Source organism: Berghia stephanieae, chromosome 1 (genome assembly GCF_034508935.2).
Source record: "Berghia stephanieae isolate SIO BIC M18660-M18661 chromosome 1, UCSD_Bste_1.3, whole genome shotgun sequence".
Classification (NCBI taxonomy): Eukaryota; Metazoa; Mollusca; class Gastropoda; order Nudibranchia; family Aeolidiidae; genus Berghia; species Berghia stephanieae.
Window position 1 is genome coordinate 8835546 of NC_088360.1, and position 25000 is coordinate 8860545.

Below are 25000 nucleotides of genomic sequence, written 5' to 3' on the forward strand. Positions count from 1 at the left end.
GGTCATGATAATAATTATTGTAGAGCACCTTTTTTGAGAATCAATGAATTTCTGCTTGTGTTATTAGCTGTTGTTTTTATTTTCTTATTGTTATTATTTTTTAGAGTATTCTTCGATATTCGAAGGTTTAATTTTTATTCATTTTTTATTGTTAGAGAGATAGATGTTGATAAAATATAATACTACATCTATACATTTCGTTATCTAACACAGTTTATCATCCATTTATTTTTTCTAAATCAGGATAGAGTAGATGCTGGTATGCCCACTGCTCTTGTAAGTATTGAGCTAATGGAAGTAATGGAAACATGAAACTCTATGAACCATTTATTTAATAAAATCTATCCCATAATTGTTGAGCGTGTTGGTTCACAAATCTTTAATTTGCATTACCTAAAGCTTTCCTTTTTTTTTTTGCATGGAGATAAAAGTTTTACGTGTTTATAAAAATTTAGTAGAAAAAACTTAATCAACATTTCTATGATATTTATTGTCAATGAAAATAATATGTTTCCTCCTAAACACCGTTGTTGATTTTAGCAACATTTGATAACATGTTCTATGACTGTTTGAAACATAAGAAGTAATTATTAATAATGTGATTGTATACAATTTATAAAGTAGTTCTAGCTGATATAATTATTTATGATTTTAATATTTATATTTGTTTTAGAGAGCATTGAAAAGCTTCTCTTTCTTTAATTTGTATTTAGAGTGTATTCATGAACTTATATTTATATTTCATATCATAAGAAACTTTTTGAATTTGTTTTATAGGTTGTGTCCTCACTGATTGCTATCGGGACTTCACATGGCTTAGTTTTGGTATTTGGTGAGTTTATCATTTTTTATAGATAAATATTCCAGCTTTGGAAGTAGTTTTTGATATAAATTTGTTACTTTGAATTACTTTGAATTACTCAATGGCATGCTGTGTTTATTATTTATTCAACAAGCTTTTCCAGTTTTGGTCAAATGAAAATCAAGTTTAATTTTGTTGCTTAAAAAAAAAAAGATCAATAGATAACCATCATAAAAGCTAAACATATGGCAAAAATGTTTCCTATATGTGTTGATTGTTCTTCTTTTTACTTTCATGCTTCTCCCAGATCCACAACAAATATTGAAATGGTGTTTAGGAAGTACAGCAGTTGGACAGCAATATGGCTCAGTTTCTGCCTTAAGTTTTAATAAAGATTGTTCTCGTCTACTCTGTGGTTTTGCCAAGGGGCAGGTACAGTATTTCAGAGTTGTTTTATAAAAATGTTACAGTACAATGATTGTAGAAACTGTTGCACAAGCAAGTGGATGTTGTAGTGGTTGGTCAACCTTATTGAAGGTTGCAGGTTCGATTCCTTGTAGACATGGGTGTTTATCTTTCAACCTTACAGTTTTTAAGCTCTTATCTCTTATTATCATATTGTTGGCACACATTATAAGGCAGGTGCCTGTAATTTATTGAAAAAGAAAAGTAGTCCTTTATAGCCCTGGGCCCAGGAACTGAAGTTTATTTAGATTTCTATATTGCTAAATGGACAATAGTAATTGTTTGATACCCCTTCGATTGGTTGCTGGTCTTATCACAAAGTACTCTTTGCAATATTTAACTCACCCGAATCACTGTTGGGTGGACATGGGGGTAGGGTCCCAAAAAAATTTTTTTTTTTAAATCTTGATTTCCAACAAAAATCAATCTTATTTTCTTTGCATGTGATGTGAGTGCTCTACCAATTGAGCTCTCAGAAACCCCAATGATATGCATCAATGCATATAGTAAAAATTTGCATATGGTCTCTTGTAATAATATGAACACAACAATTTTATGCCAAGTAATAATTTTGATTATATTATAATCTACTCACAGATTACCATGTGGGATTTGACGAATGGAAAATTGATTAGAACTATAACTGATGCACATCCTCCTGGTACAGCTGTTCTACATGTCAAGGTATATCCATTTTGATGATGATAGCATACCTGCCTACTTTTACAGATCATCATTATTGTTAGGGAAATGTGATGACGATTACGGACTTATGGAAATGGAAGAAATTTTACAGATTTCACAGCAATTTGGTCATAGTGTTAGAGAGTATAAAATGCTTTTTATTTCTTAGTTACCGCTGTTTTAAGACGAAGAAAGAAATTTCTATGAGAGTTATAAAGGCTACTGTTCAGTTTCACGCCCATGATAGCTAAGTCGACGGCTAAATTGTAATGATGGCCGTCAGCTACAAAGTTTATTTTACGTATAAAAGGTTGTTAGTTGTATTTTTTGTAAATTTTAGCAAAGTATTTTTACCATTTATTACTTTGTGTTGGGTATTGATTTTGAAATTTTCAAGTAGGCAGGAATGTGGTAGAGATGATGACGTTATTGTTATTATAGCTTTGGTTTTTTGTTATTATTGTCATTGATATTACCACCACTACTAGTACTTCTACTACTACTACTACTACTACTACTACTACTACTACTACTACTACTACTACTACTACTACTACTACTACTACTACTACTACTATTACTACAACAATTACTAATTTTATTTTTATTATTATTATTATTATTATTATTATTATTATTATTATTATTATTATTATTATTATTATTATTATTATTATTATTATTATTATTATTATTATTATTAATATTATTATTATTATTACGCTGTTATTGTTATTATTGTGTTATCAACAAAATTATGATTGATGTATAAAGCTCAGTATCTGTCCTGTCCCATTTCACTCCACTTAGATACCTATCACCTCATCCATATGTAAATGTTAGAAATTCTAAATACAGATTTCTTTTTAGTATGAAAGCGATATGCATTTTAAGATGATTATTATTTTTTTCCCCTCAATTCTTTATATCAATCATTACAGTTCACTGATAGCTTTGTGCTTGCTGTGTGTAGTGATAGTGGTGGCTCTGTCTTTGAACTGGAATTCAAGTAAGTTGCATGTCTGTAAATGCTTTACAACTTTCTCTTAACAAAGCCGTCGTTTCATCTCACATTCATCTTGACCTTCTTATTCATTATGTTTTGTTGACAAAGAGAAAAACTGAAATGCCCACATTATTTGTCTTTGTGAATTGAACTTTTTATGTAACCATTCCTTATTCTGGATTTTTTTTTATAACAGGCGATTGATTGGAGTGAGGACATGTGAATCACAATGCCTTTTTTCAGGAAGGTGAGAGCATTTAGGTTTACTTTAATATATATCACTTTTTAAGCAATAGATTGACTAAGTCAGTTGATTTGACTTTTTATTACTGGATTCAGTTTCCAATTATTTTGTTTTACAATAATCCTTCCTTAGCATTTTTATGACTTGCAACAGATTCGTGATTTTGTAATTTCTCATGTATTAATGTACAGCCTTAAATATGTTATTAACTTGTCATCGTTCTAAAAAGTTTAGAATATTGATTTGTTTACAATTTTTTACAAAATTTTCTTTTAAGTCGTGGAGAGGTGTGTGCTATTGAGCCTTTACATATGAATTGTACCATTAAAGACCACCCCATGCAAGATGTAATGGTGCTGGCTATGGCATCTCTTTCAAAGGTAAGCTGCATTGAATGGATTTGTTTTTATATGAGATCTGATCTCGAAGAGCTTGTCTTTAAAAAGTAAATTTTTTTTCAATCCTTCAACTTGCCAGCATATGAATTTGAGCTCGAATTTAATTTAATTATTAATATTATCACTTTTTTTTTTCTTTTGGTAATGAATAAGGACGAATTTTTTTTTTTTTTTTTCGATTATGTGATGGGTTCATATGGTTTTCATTTTTTTAAAATTGTTTTAATCCTGTCTGTCCAGGTTTTGTTGGTTACCCTCAGACCCCATCTGAAAGTCATGTTCACCCATCCTCTGAAGGTAACATGATCTCTATCAAGTTCCACTAACTATTCTTTTGCTCAAGGTGTCATTGTCTTTTATGGTTGCTCGCAATCAATTTTAATTTCTTAATTGTTGTGCTGGAAAACCATTCCTGAGTGTGGTTCAACGGTACGGTCTTTGCTTCATACCTGAAAGGTACCGAGTTCGATCACCTACTGCTGCACTGTGTGGCCTTGGGCAAGTCACCTCGCCTTAGCTCAATTTGCAGCGATGCACTGCAGCTGACACCTCGGTTTCTCCAGTCAACCCTTCAAATAGACCCTAGAGACAAATATCCCCTATGGGATGAATAAAGGGAATTTTATTTATTTATTTATTTTATATTATTTTTTCACTCGTTTTACTTTGCTTTTCAAAATTAATTTTAAGCTTTACAGCACTTGTGACTCTTTTACATCATTCTGCACCCGCCAGTAATTTGACTTTGATGAAACAGCATGATTAAGCTATATTGTTGTTACAAAATGACTAAAATAATTATTATTTTCCATTCGAATCATTAACATGACTTTTTGTGATGAGATAAAATTATGGCTATTATTTCCTATTCTCTTAAAGGGTGATCCATCCACTCTCCCACTGTTAGCCTGGCAGTTTGTCATCATCCAAGTCTCTGATTTAGACAGAGTTATCGACCCTGTCTTGGCATTTGGAAGAGACAATCGCATTTATTTTTACCAGGTATGATGGTTTTTACAGATTGTTTTGAATAAATTTAACATAAATACCTTATTGGTATTTCTCCGTTATATTGACAATCTTGACATGAAAAGAGCTTATGTCACGACCTGTCATTTACAGCAATATGATCTTAATTTTCAGATCAGTTTGAAGCCATATCGAGATTTTCTTCACAAGGCTCAGATTTTACTGTCAGAGGAAACCTCGTAAAAATATTAAAATATACACGAATATTTTCAACTTAACTACATCATTAGATTACATCTGTACTATAAAGTATTTTTAAGTGAATAGGGCTCTTTAGGGTTTTGATGGAAAATGCTTTACAGGTGTAACTTATTCATTATTCTTTGATTTAAAAGTTTTTGAAATTTATTCTTAAAATCTTTTTGAGAAGAAAACAGATTTTTTGTTGTTTTTTTTTTGTTGTTTTTTTTACTGAAAGTCTGCATTCATTTCAAATGTTAATCATATCAATTTTTGGTTAAAGAGCTTGAATTTTCGTTCAAAATTAGTTATGAAAAGATTTTTAAAGTACAAATTTACAATAAAATAACCTTAAAGCTTTGCTGACTTCATTCATGAGTCATTATTTATTTTCAGGTTATGTGTAATGGACCACAAGACATCAAGACTGTCTTCCTCCAGAGGATGGAGTTGTCTTATCAAATGCTCAGTATTAGTGTAAGTACATTTTAATGTAAATCAGATAAATGGACCATCTCTTCCAGTGAATAATAAACAAAAAGATATCTGACTTTCTATATGATATCTTCATAAGAGTCATTTTTGTTTGACATTGTGGCATCAACAAGCTCTTTGTGAAAGTGATGTATTTTTCATGCTACTACTGTTTTGATATTGGTTGATTTGATCTTGATCAGAGTTATAGTTTTCTGTGTAAATAATGTCCAGTTGTTTTTAAGCGCTGTTATGTTTTTGCGAAAGTTGCTATTGAAATATGCTTATTATTAAGGCAACATAATCATGGCCCTTTATGTGATCCCGACAGTCCATTCAGTCTTTATTCATTAAGCAATGGCAGATATTACTCTCAAGAGTATACGTTTACACAAATACTCTCCTGTTCCACCTGCCTGATCAATCATACCCACACACAAGCTATGCGTTACCCTAAACATTTATAGTCTGAGTGCGTGATAGACTAAAGAGAGCTAATTACTTAACTGGCAATCTCAAAACTATAACAAAGATCAGGTTAGATCAACTTCATTTGTTCTTTTGTTGTAAACAACCAGAAATGTTTGACTGAGTGGGCTTGAGAAGGTGTGTGTGTCACAATTCAAGTATTTTAATTGGTTAAAAATTGAATGATTAATTTGTTTGCATAAACCGAAATATTAATTTTGAAAGTTAATAAAAAATGATTGAAAATTTGTCATTGTAACATAGCTTCTTTTGCAAATAGAAATATCGAAATAAAAAGTTATTATAAACTATAGACATGAATTTTTTGTTTGTTTTTGTCTGTTGTTTTCCCTTATTTTTATTATTACTATTATTATTATTATTATTATTATTATTATTATTATTATTATTATTATTGTTATTATTATTATTATTATTATAATTATTTTTATTATTATTATTATTATTTTTATTATTATTATTATTATTTATGAGATGTATAGATACAATGTAATTTGCTTTGAGTAGTAGAAGGAGAACACTTGACTCATATTGTTACAAACCTGGTTGGATTTGTCTTCATGCAGGGTTTAGATGTGTTTCGGTGTTTTGTTTTTGGTAGTCTTTTAGATGTTTCCTTTATTATTGGTAATCTAATAATCTAAAGGATTAGTTTCATTTATAGATTCTGGTTGACTTGTGTCCCCTTGCAGAGGGTAGAAAATGATTGTTGCTGTCCATTGTACAATCATGAAATGAGATAAAATTTATTTTTGAAGTAATTTTTTTTAATGATTAAAATTGTAGATATGCATATTTATAGTTGAGGTCAATCCATCATTATTTTCTAAGATTTTAAAAATTTACATAACTATATGACCTATTACAAATCTGACAATCCAGTGGATGAACACAAGGACTCTAGTGGCGTTGGACAGGAGTGAGAAACTGCATGTAATAGATGTTCGATCGGAAGAGGAGTTGGAGGTACACCTTTTTTAAAACATCTTTCACAAGCATTTTTTATTTTTAGTTTGCTTTTCATTTTAATTCCATTTTCATAATCTGGAATGTGAGGGATTTATTTTGTTTCTCTTTATGTTAAATTCGAATTATCGTGTTTGTGTCAAGCATCAAAATGTCACTTTCTAAATTTGATTGGTATTTTACAGGTATAAAAATTATATAATATTTTAGATTAAAGACGAAAAATAAAGTCTTTATCTCAAAACAAAAATGGCATCTATGTTTTTAAAAGTCTACATGACATGTTTAAGTGATTTGCATACAGTAGGTGCCTGGTCATAAGCTTTTCATATTTCCTATGCTCTTTTGATACACATTCCATCAAAACACCTTTTTCCCCCCTATGATTCCCCTTCTTTCTAATTCATGTAAAAATTTGATCGGGCAGAAAATATTTGCGGTATATCAGCATTCTATTCCAAAGGGTTGCAAGCAAATCCTACTGTTCATTTCAGGTCATAGAAACGATGTGATGTCTCTATGGGCCTCTTGGCTCTAAAGAGACTATTTTTAAAAAAATAGTTTGACATGTGTGAAATTGGCTTTATTGCTGTTTTCAAGGTGATTGACGTGTCATCTAATCAGCTGGTGTATGGAACTAGTTACTTCAAGTCCCTGGCCACGGGTGGTAATGTCAGCCAAGCTCTGGTATGTTAATTAAATTTTTTTATCTGTTTGACCATGACTTAAAATGATGATGACACCTACAAATTCCTATTTCTTTCAACTAGATGAAAAGAACTATAATTACTGCAAGTGCCACTTTCGCTGTAATGTTATTTTTACAAAGGTATTTTCCATGTGAAGATAATTCTGTTCTAATGGAAAGTCTTATTGTAATTAAGTTGTAATGTTCATTTATTTATTTTCGTGAACCGAATGTACAAGAAATGTTTTATATCACAGTAGTAGTTTTCAAAATCACTTTTGCCAACTTTGCAATTATTCTCTATTTATTACTTTTCATTACATTCATGCATGTAGTTCAGAAGGTCTGATTTTCTCTTTCAATCTGAAACTGAACTTCTCAGGCTCTTGCTGGTGACCAGGCATGTTATCAGTCTGTAGTGAGTTATGGAGGCCAACTCTTCTTGCTGGGCACCAAGGCTGTCCATGTCTTCTCCATGAGAACTTGGAAAGAGGTATGGAAATTTTCTCTTTTTCCAACATTTGAATTATGCAAAAATCATCCCACTTTGACAGGATCAAACTTCAGTCTTGATTACTGGACAGAAGGGCACTGCCATTTCACAAGAGAGATGCACTATATGATGCAAAGCGTTTCAGATTTTCATCTTGTACCAATTTCTATTCCCCTTATTGCAGGACTATGGAGAATAGCAATATGCTGCCCATCTTTAATTTTGTTGAGTAACTAGATTAATTAAAAAAACAAAACAAAAAAATAATTGGACGACCAGTTTATCCAATGTTGTCATCTTTTCATAGTCTTTTTCTCGGACAACCTTTAACCACAAATTTTTTATTTGCTCATTTTGACCATATAAGTTAATAGCTCAATACCACTTTTTATAGTTTGAAGGTATGTAATCACCTTCCACCTTCCCCCATTTATTTAAGTTTGTTGTCTGCATTTTAAAACTCAAACTTATGTATTTTTTAAAGAAAATTGACTGTCAGTCATATTTGTCACTTTTCTTATTTCCATAGAGAATCAGTGTTTTGGTGAAGGAGAACAAGTACCAGGATGCCTTAGCTCTGGCTTTGTCTTTCTACAAAGGAACAGCTAAAGCTACCGTAGCCCTACCCGGTCCTCAGGCCAAGAGGCAGGAATTGGTGTCAATGGTGGTATGTCAAACGATTGAATTATAATAGTGCTAACATTTTATTATCAAGTATTCAACCCTACTTCTAGAGTTTATTTCTTCCAATATTCTATACTATTTAATCTAATATCTGTATTTTATATCGGTTTACAATGTTTTAGTGTGTGTGTGAGAGAGAGAGAGAGAGAGAGAGAGAGAGAGAGAGAGAGAGAGAGAGAGAGAGAGAGAGAGAGAGAGAGAGAGAGAGAGAGGGGGTGGGGGGGGGGGGGTTGGGCTTGGACCATCAGTTTGAAATGCATTGATTTTTAAAATTTTTGTTTCAATGTTAGGCGATTATTAACCAGTTTTATTTTTATTTCTCGCAGATGGTTGACTTGTTGATGGAATATGTGGATACCAGCATTCATAAGATGCCTTGCAATGGCAAGCTTGAAGAATTAGAAGAATACTTTCAGGTACACTCTATCTCTGCGTCAGCACAGAGTATAATGATAGAAAAATTGTTCGTCTTGTTTTGTTTTATTTTCCCCCATTTTATGATTATAGTTTTGAGATTTGTTTTAAAGGAAACCATGCAATCGTTCTGTGTTGTGATTCTATTCATTTTGTAAAAAATCTGTTTAACAAGTTACATCCTTTTACATACTCCTCTTGTATCCAGTCATTATTTTTTCGTTTATCAATATATAAAGAATGTTATAGTATGATCAACGTTTAAAAGACAGATAATCTTTATGAAATATATTATAACTCTCAAGAAATGTTACCTATGAACTAAAGCTGTCGCAATTCCTTTTTTGTTACGCTTTAATTCAGTCATATTTAGTTTTTATTTACTCTTCGGAGCTTTATATAGCTCTTTTAAAATGTTTACCTAATCAGAGTCATTCAGTGGTCAAGTCAGATGAATCAGTGAGTAAAACAAAAGGATCTTTTATCTAATGATTTAGGGGTCAGGTGTCTGATTCATGGAGTGGGACTATGGTAGTCTCAGACTATAGCAAAGTCTGAGACTTTGTAGTCTAAGACTTTGGGAAGTCAGAGACTACGGAAAGTAAGCTATTCATGGAGTCAGACTTGGTCCCTGACTATCAAGTCTCTGACTACGCTTGCGAAGTCTCAGACTACAGAGGTCAATCTATTTTTAACTGGGGATTCCTCGGAAACGTATCACAAAACGTCATACAAATGTGTTACTTTTCCAGCTGCGCATGCGTCATACGAAGTGGCACAGAAATCATATCTATTTCTTCTTCGTGTTTGTTTTGATCGTTTTGTTGTTGTTGTTGTTTTTTTGTTGTTTTTTTTTGCCCCACAAATAAAAATGGTGTGAGACAAGTTTAGGGGTGTAAAAATTGTTTGAGAATGTGTGTGTGTGTGTGTGTGTGTGTATGTGTGTGTGTGTGTAATGTTTTTAGTAAATATAAATAACGATGGTTGGAGTGTGAACGAATCGTTAGCGTGGTGTGATAGAAATGATGAGGCCAGTGAGAGACGTGAAATTTCTAGAAAATAATGGACGATAAAAGACATAATAGAAATGTAATAGTAGTCGTAGTAGAAGTAGTAGTAGTAGTAGTAGTAGTAGTAGTAGTAGTAGTAGTAGTAGTAGTAGTAGTAGTAGTAGTAGTAGTAGTAGTAGTAGTAGTAGTAGTAGTAGTAGTAGTAGTAGTAGTAGTAGTAGTAGTGATAATAGTGAAAGTAGTAGTAGTAGTAGTAGTAGTAGTAGTAGTAGTGGTATTAGTGGTAGTGGTAGTAATAGTAGTAGTAGTAGTAGTAGTAGTAGTAGTAGTAGTAGTAGTAGTAGTATAGTAGTAGAAGTAGTAGTAGTAGTAGTAGTAGTAGTGGTATTAGTAGTAGTAGTAGTAGTAGTAAGTTACTATGAATCAATATGTGTACCTGGAAAGTGTTTGGAATGGACAAGATGAGGAGTGTATGTGCGATTGTTGAATCTTCGAGAAAATAAAATAGAATAAAACAAAACCAAAATAAATAAATAAATAAATAAATAAATAAATAAATAAATAAAAATAAAATAAAAAACTGTCGGGTAGCCCTGTTCTAATCGCAGTACAATTACTCCCACCAGCGTATAGCACATATTATGATTTTGAAATTTAGTCCCATACTACGATATTTACACCTGCTAAATCGCGGGTGTAAATTTCACCCGTTTAGTCCCTCGTTTAGTCTAAGACTTCGCGTAGTCCGGCTTCATGAATATCTTACAACGCCTTTTAGTCTGAGACAACGGATTTAGTCTAGGACTATCGTCGTAGTCCCGCTCCATGAATCAGACCCCAGGTGTTTAATTGCTAATTTGCGGAAGGCTGACTGTTTTATTGTTTTCATTGATGTAATTCGAATAGTATTGAATGAGTATTGATAAATTTTAATTTTGTTCTTTTTAAAAAAAAATTATATTTGTCTCTAATTTTTTTCATATGTAATAATGATGTTGACTTTTAAAAAATGATATAATCTGAGACAGTTATTTATACTTATTTTAATATAAAAGAAAAAAATATTGGTTGAGTTTTATGTAAAGACTTTCTGAAAGTTTAATACAATAAGGAAAGCACAAAGAAAGTTCATATTTCGTAACGTGATATTTAATGGCACAAAAAAATTTATGTTTCTCTATATATTTTAATTAAAACTAGATTTTTCTTTAAGTTATATGTTTGATATTTGCTATTGCTTCGTTAATTCAATGTAAATATGTGTCAAGATTTAAGGCAGTTACTTCCCCTGTTCTTACTAAAAATTAATATGTACTTTTAAAAATGTTGAAAATATAATAACCTTTTTTTTATGCACCCAAGGGAAGTTGTTATGCAATTTATATTAAAGATATAAAAGATAGGTTTTCAAATTTCTTTTTATTCTCGCCTTTACATAGAGATTATAAAAATCATTTTCTGGTTGCAAAATAATTATGTATTGAAAGTATAACTCAATGTACACATAGCAAAGCAAAATTTTTTACCTGTACATTAATTATCAATAAGTCCGTGTTTCAAGCTCATTATAACATCTTCGTGAAGTTCTAGTCGTTTTTCAGCAATATTTATGCTTAATAAAAAGCGACGTTTATACTTTGGGCAAAACTATGACGAAATATGAAAAATTGAAAATGGCTGGTTAGAATTAATTATACTTTGTACCTTGATAGCTCACATGATTTTTCAAAATTGCATGCTTTATAAGCTTTTTGAATATATATAGTTAATGGTTTGTCATATACAGATTAGGAGAAAAAAAAAAATTCAAAATCTATATTTTATATATTCAGCTTGATTTTATTTCTAGGCTTTAGAGCTTAGAACATATTTAGCTTGCTTTATTTTATTGCCTCTTACTGACCAAAATTTATCTTCAACGCAGATTTTAGGATTATCGCAAGTCAAAATGTATGTTATACATAAAGACTCCTTCATGCTTTAACATTATGCCTTTGCAACTATTTTTTATCCACAGCTGTGTTATGGTTCATACACAATTCACTTAGAATGTTGAAATCTTTCTTTGCTTTTGCTTGACACCTCTTTGCCTTAATTTATAAAGAAACACATTAATGTTTGATATATAAACATAGATTGCTAGCATGGGTGAAAGTTTGCTGGTATATACCGGATAACAATAATTGATTGCAGGAATTTCGACTCTTATTGTTAGGTCTTTTAAGTTTATGTGTTGATTACTTGTTTTTTTTATCATCATTTGTTTCAGGCAATCTGGCTTTGTTGGTCTATCTTTGAGGCAAAATTAATCCCACTGAACTTTCACCTACGATTCTTAAAAAGCCAAAGTTTTTTGGGGGTTTTTTTTTTCTTCAGAGATCCAATAGAAAAAAAGTCTATTGCCATTTTCGAAAAATCTATTGCCTTTTTTGGTTTCTTTCAAAGTACTTTCTACCATATAGAGGTTAGAACCAATCATTCAATCACTGATTGAGTGACTGAAACTTGATTTAATCCATCATTATTACGGTTTTTAGTTTACAAGCTATAATGGATATAAATTCACAATTTCCAGAGCACCGTTTTAAGAAAATCTTAAAAATTTAATTGTGAATGATCAGTTTTCATTGAAACTAAAGTCCTCCATTGTTATATAATTTGAGATTAAGAGAGCAATTTTAAACACATTCTCTCTTTATTAAAAGTTTTCAAGGAGTAAGACTTGACTGGACTCTAACTCTAAAATATTGTAATAACGGCTTGTTTGTTTATTTATTTTTGCCAAAGATGGCTTTCCTTTTTAAATCGATCAGAAGTTTAAGCATTTCCCAGAGCATTTAATCACTATCATGCTCATCTAGTTCAATCTGTAGTTGATGAAAATTGTTAAAAGCTATACAGCTCAATGAATTCGACAGGAATTGATCAGATGTTTACATTTTACTTGACTTTTCAGGATGTGATTCCAATTTGTGTGGAGTATTGTTTGCATTTAAACAATTTGTAAGTACTTTATGTTTTTCTTGATAGCTTTTTGCCTCGTTATAGAGAGAAGTTGTTTTTTTTTCTTCTTTTACCTTCATTATCCTTTATCATTATGTCTATCCATATAAATTCTCTCAATATCTATGTGCAAAGCCAAGAGTTCTTTTCCCATCTTGCTTATTTAAAGCGAAATACACTCATACACTTTGATATGATATTAAATTGACCAATAGAATAATGATATGTACATTAGATATTAGATTTATAGTGTCTCTATGAGATGTCGTCAATTAATTACCGCTTTACTCTGATGTTGGTATGTTGCTTCATGATCTTCAAGTGATACGGAATTTTGTTTTCCAGTCGAGGCAGGCTGATTTTTTGGGATGATTTTTTTTTCTTGTATTTTTCGCTCTGCTTTGTCTGTCACTGATTCATACACACTTTTTAAAGACCTTTATTGAACTTTGTGCACCTTGAAAAATTGAGAGAGAGAGATATGTGTGTGTGCGTGTGTATTATGTCATCACAAACCATAATTTATGGTAAATTTTATTTAATATGATGACGATGAATGACATAAATAAATTGAAACTGACTTGAGGAGAAATCACACAATTTGCATGATCTCAATATTTTTAGGAAATTGTGGTATGTACATATTGATTTTTTTTTTATTGATATTCGTTTATTTTTGTCCTTTGGGTCACAGCTTAGAAAGAACATTTTGTGATATGTGCTATTTTTCATCTGCTAGTCATCCTTTTTGTGTTTACTTCCATAACGTTTTTGATAAAGGAATGAACATTAAAATCCAAAACAATTCCCCAGAGAGTTGTTGTTTGATCGTATCTATGAGAAGTTCAAGGCAGACATGGTAGCAAGAGGAACATTTTTGGAGTGTCTGGAGCCATACATGCAATCTGATCGTCTGACCTCCATCCCTCCAGCTGTCATGCAGGACTTTGTTGAGCACTACGAGATGAAGGGGTTGCTGGAGAGAGTGGAGTCGTGTGTCATTCACCTGGACATTACCAGCTTGGACATTCATCAGGTAGAAGGCTGAATGCTTATGATACTGTCATTGTAATTGCTTTCCTCCTCTTCGAATTCCTCCTCCTCCTCCTCCTCCTCCTCCTCCTCCTCCTCCTCCTCCTCCTCCTCCTCCTCCTCCAGACAATCATTTGTTTTAAGAAATAATGGCACTCTTCCATGACTATTAGCCTAACATCCTTAAGTTCTATTTGTGAAGATTACCATAATTTGGACACATTTTTATTGTTTCTTTTTTCTGTGTGTTTTGTTTTTTTGTTTTGTGTTTTTGTGTGTTTATTTTTGTTTTCTTAGAGAAAGAAAAACAAGACGTATATATAAATTGACACAAAAGGAATAGATCTAATTGATATTTATATGACATTTGAATAGATAGATAAGATTTCTGTAAAGCTTAATACTTCATGGAGTCATCAAAATTGTTTTTTAGAATTTATTTTTGATAATTAGTATGAATACCTTGAACTAATTTTTTTCTAAATCTGATGCATTATAATCATCTTTATCTCTGTGATGTTTTAAAAAAAATCAATTTCCATCAAGGTGGTGAGTCTATGCTGGAACCATGGCCTGTACGATGCAATTATTTATATCTACAACAAAGGTATGATGGAATACAAAGCTCCTTTAGAACAGTTACTGATACAACTACAGGCTGCGCTGAGTACAGGGAAACAGCTGACAGGTAGATGTTACTTCACATCGAACTTCAATTAACTCTCTCCTTACCAGACATTTTCAGAATTTTCCCTGAAACTTCACACCCACCCAACACAAAAATTATTTTTTTTCTACTCAAACAGAAAAGGAACAAATACATTCTATACATATTATTGTCCAGTGTCTAATTTTTATTGCTAGAACAAAGTATTTTCTTTATAATTTATGAAGGATATCAGAATGAGAAAACTGTTGGTTTCATCGTAACGAATGTGGATGGTAAGGAGATGGTTAAAGTATTTAAAGCAGGAAAGATGTTATCAATTTCAGGCAATTATTTTTTAAAGATTTAGTTTCATTCCTCTACATTTGTAAAACTAACTTCAATTTAAATAATTGTTTCTCAAGCACCTGATTTGAATTTTTATTTCCGTCAAAATGTGTTATCTGTGAAATAAATATTATTATTAATGATGTCGCAATGATAACATTTTACATATGACAATAGCATTAAGTGAATTTTTCACCTTAACAATATGTGAATTTTGTTCTGTCTTGTTATATATGATTTTTTAAAATAAATTTCTTTTTTTTTTAAATTTTGTAACTACAGATGTGCATATAAAATTGGGCAACAAGTTACTCGTTTACATTAGGTAAGGCTTTTAATTGAGAACTTTGATAAGGTTATAAAACTGTCTTGTGCTACCCTCCTCACCCTCATTTTATGCAATACAAGGAGTTTCGTCATAAACTTGAGTCAAAGAGTGTTTTTAATATTAACATTATTGAAAGTTTAATGTGAGATTTTGATAAAACTGCTAAGAGGATAAACATTATCTCATGTTTTCATGCAATGTTCTGCTCAGGAAATGTTTATATGCAATATTCTGCTCATGAGATCTTTACATGCAATATTTGCGTAAAATAGGTGAACAGTCTTTTCAATTTTCGGCCCCCCATTTTTGGAACTCTCTCCCGTCACACGTGAGATGCTCGGATTCGTTGACAACGTTCAAATCTCGCTTAAAGTTTTATCTTTTTACGTCATAATGTTGCAATATTATTTTCATATTTTGTTGTTGTTAAATTGAATTTGTATCACGTTTCCTTCACACTTGTCTCATTGTAATATGTTTTGTTTTATATCACTGTAAAGCGCTTAGAGCCTGTGACAACGGGGTAAAGCGCTATATAAATGCCATTTATTATTATTATTATTATTATTAATATTCTGCTCATGAGATGTTTACATGCAATATTCTGCTTATGAGATGTTTACATGCAATATTCTGCTCATGAGATGTTTACATGCAATATTCTGCTCATGAGATGTTTACTTGCAATATTCTGCTCATGAGATGACTATATTTAAATTAGGAAGTGCAGAGCCCCAGCAAGTACAACCATATATACGTAAAACAGAAGCCTGTGGTAATTTAGTTGGCTGTATCGGTTCACCTAAGATTAGATTTCTTGAACTTAGTATACTTCAACTTTGTTGATTTTTTATATTAGATTTCACTTTATTTTGCCAAGGCTTGAAAGTCGTGTTCACTGGATCCTTTTGTTTATTTGGTGACAAAAACCATACAATGCTAGTCAGAATGTAAATTGTATTGTCCCAAAAAATTAGTTTTCATAACATTCGCCACAATAATAATCCAATACCAAGTTATTTTGAAAAGTTATGGAATTTCAAGATACAACATGCAATATTTGTATTCTCCAAGCTTTCTAGATCTTGAAATAAAATAAAAAAAAGTATTAAGTTTTCTATCTTTTTTGTAGTTGTTGTCTGGCAGGAAGGGCTTATCCATTTGGTGACATTCCAGAAGATCAAGTGAAATCTGTCAAAGAAGAGGTAAGCACTTGGATCGTCATTAAATCAAATGGTAAAATCACTTTTATTATTCAGTTCTTAGTTGATTAACTTCCATGGTTTGAAATAATTTTTGATTAAAAATTTTTTAATGAAGACGGTGCATTTCTATCCATACCCTATATATCCAATCATTAGTTATGATGATGAAAGAGAGTAACTTGTACTTTTACTTTATGAGGTTTATGTCAACTAGCGATGAAAAACCAACAAACGGGGAAGTAAGTTCATAACTCCAATTTTCTGTCTTCCAGGTATTCCAGTGTTTAACATGTCCACAACATGCAGAACCATCTAAAGGTATGAAGAATATCATCAGCCATTAAGGAAATAAAATGCTATGTTCACTATTCGTATTTTACACCAAAGCTGGGCAATATTCGGTATTGTTTTCACTGTGCAAGACTCGATTCTACGTCAGTGCATGTATTAGTATCGTCTTTCATTTTCTGACCATATATATATATATATATATATATATATATATATTATAAGTGCATACAGATAAAGTTTATCCTCTTAGCAGTTTTATCAAAATCTCACATTAAACTTTCAATAATGTTAATATTAAAAACACTCTTTGACTCAAGTTTATGACGAAACTCCTTGTTAAGTCGATGTTCTTATCACTCATGACTACAAACAAATCACAAATAAACAATAATTTCCATTGGTTAAAATAGCTACCAGTAAGATTTTTCAATAGTTAAGAATATCCGCGAACGATTGGCTCACACCAATGTGATGTAGGTGCTTTGCCTGACGTCCGTGCTCAATGTACATAAGCAGTATCGAATAACTTTGATTTCTCCATCTCACTTTTTACATCGTCGCAACTTCAAGTTCAAGATTTTTTATTATTTTTTTTTTAGTTCTAATCCCAGGCCATCCCATGTATTGGTCCTCTTAGTATCAATTTTATCAAGAATTCAAGTCTAGTCTACAACTACAATGGCAATGGAAAGATCCAGCTGATCGATGCATTTGAAAAATCTGGCATGCGACAGAAAATCATCGCAGAAGAAATTGGCATACCAGCTATTTCTGTCTCGATGATTTACAAGAAGCATGACCTTGACCTAGAGGCTCCTACCTTTCAGATTTTTGCGGAATAATTCAACTTTAATTGGTCTACATTCCACATTCAAGACAAACATTCTGCTTTCCAGCTTTCCAATCGAGGAAAACTATTTTTTAAAAATCTCTAGTAAAAAAAAGTGAGCTATGGCTTATTTCATCAGCATCTCCTATGGTCAATCAACACACATTTTGTGTGTCTGATTAGTCCATTCAAAGTGTGTGCAGCTGATGTTAGATGATATTATATTTTTGGAGGGGGGTTGACTCCAATGTATGAGGTCAATGACCTAGGTAATATTATGTGTTGGCTCCAATCTGTAAAATATTAGGTAAGATATTATGGAGTACGGTCAGATTCTTTCCCTATTTCATTTTAGCCCTGTGTATTTGTGTGTGTTGGCACGCGCGTTAGTTTGATTAGGTGTTTGATTAGGTGCGTGTTGAGGGGAAGGGGTAGGAGGGTCCTGACAAGGTTAAATCCATCCATTCAATGCTTTGCTCTGAGACTGCCAGGACCTGTGTATCCTCTATTACTTGACCCCCTTTTTACTCTTTACATAATCTGCACATTTTTACACATTTTATATTTTATCATTTGAGTACTTTGGGATTGTCTATTACATTTTCTGTTGTAAAGCATGTCATAGTCAATAACAGTAAGTTGATTCCGCTTTTTGATCTCAAATTCCGCTTTTTTATATTCTGATTCCTCTTTGGGGCTATTGGGGGTAGGAGCCTCTGATGACCACTACAGGACCTCTACTTCTGAGGTCAATTCAATGCAACCAAGCAAGTCAGCGAAAAGCGTGACATGAAGGGACATATTCTAGATTGGCTTGCTTTGTTCACATGCATTTTTGCTCATTTGGTTACACTCCGGTTAAGTTGATTTTCGGTTTAAGTCGATTTTTTTCACGGTTCACCCTGGGAATCGTCTTATCCAGAGTCTACTGTATGTAGAACCAGACATGGCGACTGTTGATTATAAGGCAATAAAAAACTTTTCAACAAAAACAGTGTAACCTTCCAGGCTACTCATTTACACCTGGTTCAGTAAGAGAATGTGAGTTAAGAACCTTTTCCAAAAACTCAAATTTGTACCACTCCAGAGCAGGACTCGAACTAGGGATGTATCAGTCCGAAGGCGATTTTCGTACCACAAGACCACACAAAATATCATCACAGTATTAATACCTTCACCATCAACATCACAGCTACAGCAGCATCACATTTATTACCATCACTGACAGAGCGCCTCAACTATCATCACTCATCAACACCAAAACAAGAACATCACTACTATCGCTGTCACCATGATATCCAACTTTACCACCACCACCACCACCGCCGCCGCCGCCACCAGATCTCTAATCTTTACTATAATTGCCATAGCAAGCTCACTACGAAAACGTTTTAGGTCTTCAGAATATATTTTAATTCTTCTAAATTTTACAGGCAGCTAGGATTTTTTTGGGTGGGTGAGGTGGGGGGGGGGGGGGGGGGGGGGGGGGGGAATTGATGGAGGATGGTTAATTTATGTTATTTTAGTCGCTGGCTGTGAGTTACCCTTTTTGTTATTTTTTCTTTTCTTGCATATTTTTCTTTTCCTTTTTTAAAAACGATAATGGGTCAGAGAAAGTGCAAAGAGAGGGAGTATTTAACACCATATCCAATAACCACCATATCCAGATGGAACACATTTGAGACAGACAGTCAAAGAGAGAGATAGACAGATAGATAAATAGAGAGAGAGAAAGACAGAGTATGAGAGGAAGATAGGACACGGAGAAGAAAAAAAAAAGTAATAGACTGTCATTAGGTAAGGCGGTCAAGGATAAACCAATCGCCTAAAAAAATTCCTTTACTGGGAAATTGTGCCCCCTTTCTGCTATTGTGTATTTAATGCTATAGAAAATGATTAATTCCAGCGCCATGGGTCTTATCGCTCTAAAGGACTTTTTTTTTCACGAATGCTTGCATGCTATTTTGTATTTATTTATAAAGATGCTGTATGTCGTATCTGCATTGTAAAATATTGACTTGAAATCTTGCTCCATATAACATGTTTTTATCATTGTTTCTTGCATTTTTCAGATCACCAGCCATATCCTAATCTCAGGGCTTTACTTAAATTCGACACCAGAGAATTCCTCAATGTTCTTGCCATTGTAAGTACTATGGTAGGAAATAATCAGCAGGTAAAATTTAATGTGGAAAATGTGCTTGGGGGTATAAAGGAAAGACCATGATGAATCAAATGGAATATATGGCAGCTCTAGGAGCCATGGAAGTGATTAAACCACGGAGGAACGTAGATCGATAATGTGCAATACATAATGAAGCCTGTAATGCAATGAATTGGCTTGAAACCTAAAAAGAGATAAGATTTGGTATTTTACTTGGAATAAACATTTATTATTTCCACAATGGAGCCTTGTTCACGCTACATTTATCTTCCCATTTCATTTTGTGTAAGCTATGTGTGAGCTTATCCATTTATCCTTTGACTCGTAAAATATCCATCACTTCCTAGTCAAGTATATCTTTTCATTTGGCATTATGATTCTTCTCATTTTCTCTCTCGTTCAGGCTTTTGAAGAATCAGAATTCAATACCATAGAAGGGTAAGATAATTTATTGATTTTTGTATTTAAAATTTTTTTTTTTCATTATATAAATTTTTACATGCATATTTTACTTCCCCCCTCCCATCAAGTACCATGTGATTTTCTATTTATTTATATTTCTCAGTGACTTCTGTATCATAGTCTGCTAATCTCCTTTCATAAATATGACCCAATTGTTTGAAACGGTATTAAAATGATTTTATGGGCTGAAATACACAACAACCAAAAAAGCCCAAGATTATGAAAGAAATGTTTTAGAGAATTTTATTAATTGTTTTCTTCATGTAAAAGAAAAAGACATATTAAAATATTTTATGGCAATATGAATACAATGTTCTTAAACTTTTCTTATGTTTTTTAGGGTAGCAAAGAGACAACAGGTGGTTGACATTTTGTTGCAAGTGATGGTTGAGAGTATTGGTTTCACGGTAAGATCTGTCTTAAAATAATAATACAATTGTCACTACAAACATTATCAGTATAACAATGACATGTTATTGTGGTAAAGGTGCAATTTTACTTTTTATCTTTTCAGTGCTCCAAAGTTATAACAATTCAGCATATCATTTTCAGTGTTTTCATTATTTTTTAAAATTCAAAACGGATGTATAGTTATTTATGATTGTATATCATGAATCACTTCATTCCACAAAGCAGTGAACGGAAGGCGGTTTTTGACATTGAGAAATAAAATAAATGAATATAAAAGATAAATCTGCTCACTCATTTCTTCTCTGATAGTTTTAATTTGCTTTCAAATGGATTGAGTTTTAAAGAAGACCTAGTGTATATTGTTTTCTTTCTTTCTTTCTCCTTTTTTAAAGAAATTTTAAAAATGTATTTATTTATTTTTGTTTTTGATTTTGTAAATTTTTGAATTTATTTTAAGACGTTTTTATTTTTGATTATTATTATAAATTAATTGCTATTATGTTTTTGAAAATTTCAGCCTACACAGATAGGGATTCTGTTCACCTTTCTTGCACGGCAAATGGCCCGTCATGAAAACACCATAAATGTCAACAAAATTTTATTTGAACAGGTATTTAAAACCAACAGATTTTTATCAAAATGAAAATGATTTTTTTTTCCTTCTTCACTTTTGTTAGATACTTGCTTTAGCTATATGGATCTGATAAATCCTATTTCCCGATTAGTGAGTGCTCTGCTAAAAAATGGATTAAAAAATGATTGTAACGGCTTCTTCACGGAACATCAAAATATTCTAATTTAGGAGCATTCATTGCCACATACTTGGTACTTAAATAAAACAACTAAATTCAATTTTATGCAGTCTCTTTAGTTCAAGTTTGCTGAATTAAAGATATGTATTTGGATACAGTTTATTTTGTTTTTATATATCATTTATCAAAGGTTTTGGAGTTCTTGGCCAACCCTGAAGACGACACAAGACATGAAGAGAGGCAACAAGCCCTGATGGAATTGCTCCATGCTGGAGGTCTGGCCCAATTCAACGAGGGACGTCTGCTTAGTCTGGCTCACTCTGCCAAGTTGTAAGTATCTTCTGTATGAATAGTGCCACATTTAAAGAAGTGAGAAAATGTACAAGTTTACAAGAATTACTGTTCTGTCTGTTTTCCTTTATATGTCCTGTTTGTTTCAGTTTCACCATCACTCAATGTGCATCACAATGTTTCATTTGAATCCTCCAGAAATTATTTTTTACTAGTCTTTTATAGATCGAGACATCTCCAAAATAATTGCAATTCTTGCTTTTGCATTACCAACTCAAATGAATAAACATTACCTTCATTCAGAGTAAAAATAAAAATGTATAAATACAACAAATGAATTTGCAAATAAATTAAACAAATCAAATTTATTGACACTGGAATTGTTTTGTTTTTTTAAAATTGAAAAATATCAATGATGCATTCGTTGGATTAATATAATAGCATTCCATAAATTACTTGGAAGTATTCACTGTATTTGAAATATGATTGCATTAGTTTGTAAAATAAATGCTTTTCAATGAATTCATCGACAGTTATCGTGTGTGTGAATACCTGTATGAAAAGAGAAGATGCTATGATAAGATCCTGATCTGTTATCTCAAAGATTCCTTTAGACAGGTAAGTGAACAGATACTTATCTTTTAAAGAGTAAGATCAGATTACCTTATAAATATGATAATGATAACAATAATAATACTGGTGATGATAAGAACAGTAGTAGCAATAATGTATATTCTAATGGAGCTCAAAACACATGACCGCAAAACAAATAATGCTCAAGGAATATTTCAAATGGCACTAAGCTGAAATAGTTATATATTTTTTGAATGTGTGTACAGGCATACTTTGCAATGTTGAAAAGGCATTTCAGAGCAAAGTAAAAATTCTTACTGTACTAGAAATGAAATGAGATATTCAGTGATTAGGCACTTCTTGGTATTTGTCATTAGCTGATTATATTGTACATGCAATTTTTCTCTAACCTTGATAATGATCGGGACATTTCTTTTGATAGAATAATATTTATATTAGTATTAGTAATAATTATTATTATTATCATTATTGATGATAAAGAATATGGTATACTTCAACAATATTCATTTATAAAATCTCGTTAGTTTTTCATCCTTTCTTTAAAAAATATAGCCTTGTGGAGAACATTGTGTTTATTTGAGTCCAAAAAAAAATTTATACGACGCACAACTCTACTGAAAGATTTGAAAATTAGAAATGTATATTTTACAGATAGATAAACAGATAACTTGATTTCCTTTTATAATTTAAAGTCAGTTTGAAAGTTCGTTAAGTCAAACAGATATCATAAAAAGTTTACCGACGACACTAACACTCTCAAAATCAACCAATTTCTACACTGTAAAAAGTTGTCAGTTTGGCGTTTTTAAGCAAATCATTGCATTCGAAATAATGTATTCACTTAATTACTTTAAGGATTTCAGGCCTACACTAAGTTTTCAACAGTTTTCATCTATTAATGACATCAAGTAATATTATTGCCCTTTTGATGCTTTCAATGTGATGGTTTCGGGTGGATAATACTCAGGTTTAACTTATGGCCACACTCTCAACGCTATCTGTCCAGTAGAGTCCTTACTTCCGTTGTGTTGTTGATTTAGTGGTGATCAGTGTTGTTATGTAGTAGTGTGTTCTCATTGATTGCGTGTATGTTTGTGTGTGTGCGCGTGTGTGTGTTGTGTGTGGTGTATACATGTGTGTGTGTGTGTTTTGGAATGTGGTTGCGTGGGAAAAAAAAGGGGGGGGGGGGTGTCCATCCTGAGCTAGGAGGGGCGGGGGGGGGGGGTGTTTGCTAGGAACTGTCAGATTGGCCTTTTTCAGCAAATCGTGGCATTCATAATGATATTATTCACTTGATCACATGGAAGGTATTCGGATTTACAGAAATTTTAAACAAGTTTCACTGATTAACAACATCACAACTAATATTACTGCTGATATTACTGTTGTTTTTATGCCATCGATGTGATTATTATTGCCCTGGAAAATATTTAGTTAAACGTTGTCGGCAAACTGTCAATTGGTTCTGTCTAGCTTCTAGCCCGAACAAACTAAAAGTAGACAGATTCGGGGACTTGATATTTTTCGCGTCTGCTTCAGATTTTCATTTGACCTCACATAAGTTAAGTAAAGGGGAGACATTCTGAAAGCTCCTACATCCCCAGTATTCTTTCAATTTGTATTTTCACTTTTGATCTTTTGTCAGGCCTTTGTTTATTGAATTTGTGATCGTATAGAAGCATTTTAAAAACTCTAGAACAAACCTTGATAGATTTATGAAAGTTTAAAATTTCCAAATTTAACCATTGTTTTGATTCTCGGCCGCCATTTTAATTTGTGAAGTATTGAAGGTCGTGCAAAGCACTCCCAAGTAAAGCGTGGTAAAGACTTGGGACTTATTGATATTGATAACTACTGACTGATAAACTAAAATCATGCCGAATAAAGCATGGCAGCGACGACAAGCACATCGATTAAAATGTGCATCTAATCGTAATCAAGCTAATCAAGAAAATGATTCAGGCAATATTGAATGAAAATAGTTCTTTCCCCGCGAAATTGCGGGCTTTTTACTAGTAATATCAAAAGAATGATTCAGTGTAGTACAACAGACAAAAACAGCAACTCATTGTGATTTTTATGTGATTTTTTTTTTTTTTTTTTTACAAATCCCCATAAAATATCAACTACTTTCATAGTTTTCTTTTATTTTCCCTACAGTACCATGTGTTTTCTTACCTAGACAGTATTTTACTCAGTAATTCCTACACTTCTGAAGAAAAGGAAGCTCTGCAAGCAGAGGCCTTGAAACATTTGGAGGTATTTTTTCAATTACGTTATAAAGATACATCGTCAAAATGATTAGAAGAATGAAATTTGAATTTTATTTTTTTTAACCCTTTAAAAGGTTTGTTATTTTCTCTTCGATAACATGTACAAAATTAACTCGTCTCCAATTTTTGACTAAATATCCAATTTTCAGCATCTAATTAACCCAGACATAATACTGCTTTGAGGGTATGGGTCAAATTTGTTGATTACAATTGGTATGTTAACACAGAAAGAGAAGAAAAAAAAGGTTTGTAATAGCAATTTGTCACTTGTGACTCTATAAATTTAGACTTTTTATATCTCCTTGAGAGTTGTCGGATCCATCATGCCAATTTATTTCAGTCTCC

The 25000-nt window shown here is 32.1% G+C and overlaps 1 protein-coding gene across 2 annotated transcripts in view; it reads left to right on the forward strand.

Moving 5' to 3' along the window:
• Nucleotides 1-25000, forward strand: part of LOC144967381 (vacuolar protein sorting-associated protein 8 homolog) — a 37336-nt gene that overhangs the window by 1781 nt on the left and 10555 nt on the right. Inside the window, exons 5-33 of one of the 2 annotated variants that reach the window (XM_078904511.1) lie at nucleotides 244-276; nucleotides 778-832; nucleotides 1110-1234; nucleotides 1865-1951; nucleotides 2893-2960; nucleotides 3154-3204; nucleotides 3479-3581; nucleotides 3840-3896; nucleotides 4479-4601; nucleotides 5205-5285; nucleotides 6654-6737; nucleotides 7338-7424; nucleotides 7808-7918; nucleotides 8448-8585; nucleotides 8929-9018; nucleotides 9446-9475; nucleotides 12983-13029; nucleotides 13843-14065; nucleotides 14608-14749; nucleotides 15338-15380; nucleotides 16516-16588; nucleotides 16861-16906; nucleotides 19781-19854; nucleotides 20276-20310; nucleotides 20675-20741; nucleotides 21263-21355; nucleotides 21688-21827; nucleotides 22322-22406; nucleotides 24543-24641. In XM_078904511.1, the coding sequence (XP_078760637.1) occupies nucleotides 244-276; nucleotides 778-832; nucleotides 1110-1234; nucleotides 1865-1951; nucleotides 2893-2960; nucleotides 3154-3204; nucleotides 3479-3581; nucleotides 3840-3896; nucleotides 4479-4601; nucleotides 5205-5285; nucleotides 6654-6737; nucleotides 7338-7424; nucleotides 7808-7918; nucleotides 8448-8585; nucleotides 8929-9018; nucleotides 9446-9475; nucleotides 12983-13029; nucleotides 13843-14065; nucleotides 14608-14749; nucleotides 15338-15380; nucleotides 16516-16588; nucleotides 16861-16906; nucleotides 19781-19854; nucleotides 20276-20310; nucleotides 20675-20741; nucleotides 21263-21355; nucleotides 21688-21827; nucleotides 22322-22406; nucleotides 24543-24641 (2490 nt within the window). The remainder of the gene's footprint in view (nucleotides 1-243; nucleotides 277-777; nucleotides 833-1109; nucleotides 1235-1864; nucleotides 1952-2892; nucleotides 2961-3153; nucleotides 3205-3478; nucleotides 3582-3839; nucleotides 3897-4478; nucleotides 4602-5204; nucleotides 5286-6653; nucleotides 6738-7337; nucleotides 7425-7807; nucleotides 7919-8447; nucleotides 8586-8928; nucleotides 9019-9445; nucleotides 9476-12982; nucleotides 13030-13842; nucleotides 14066-14607; nucleotides 14750-15337; nucleotides 15381-16515; nucleotides 16589-16860; nucleotides 16907-19780; nucleotides 19855-20275; nucleotides 20311-20674; nucleotides 20742-21262; nucleotides 21356-21687; nucleotides 21828-22321; nucleotides 22407-24542; nucleotides 24642-25000) is intronic. The other variant, XM_078904518.1, reaches the window with a different exon arrangement.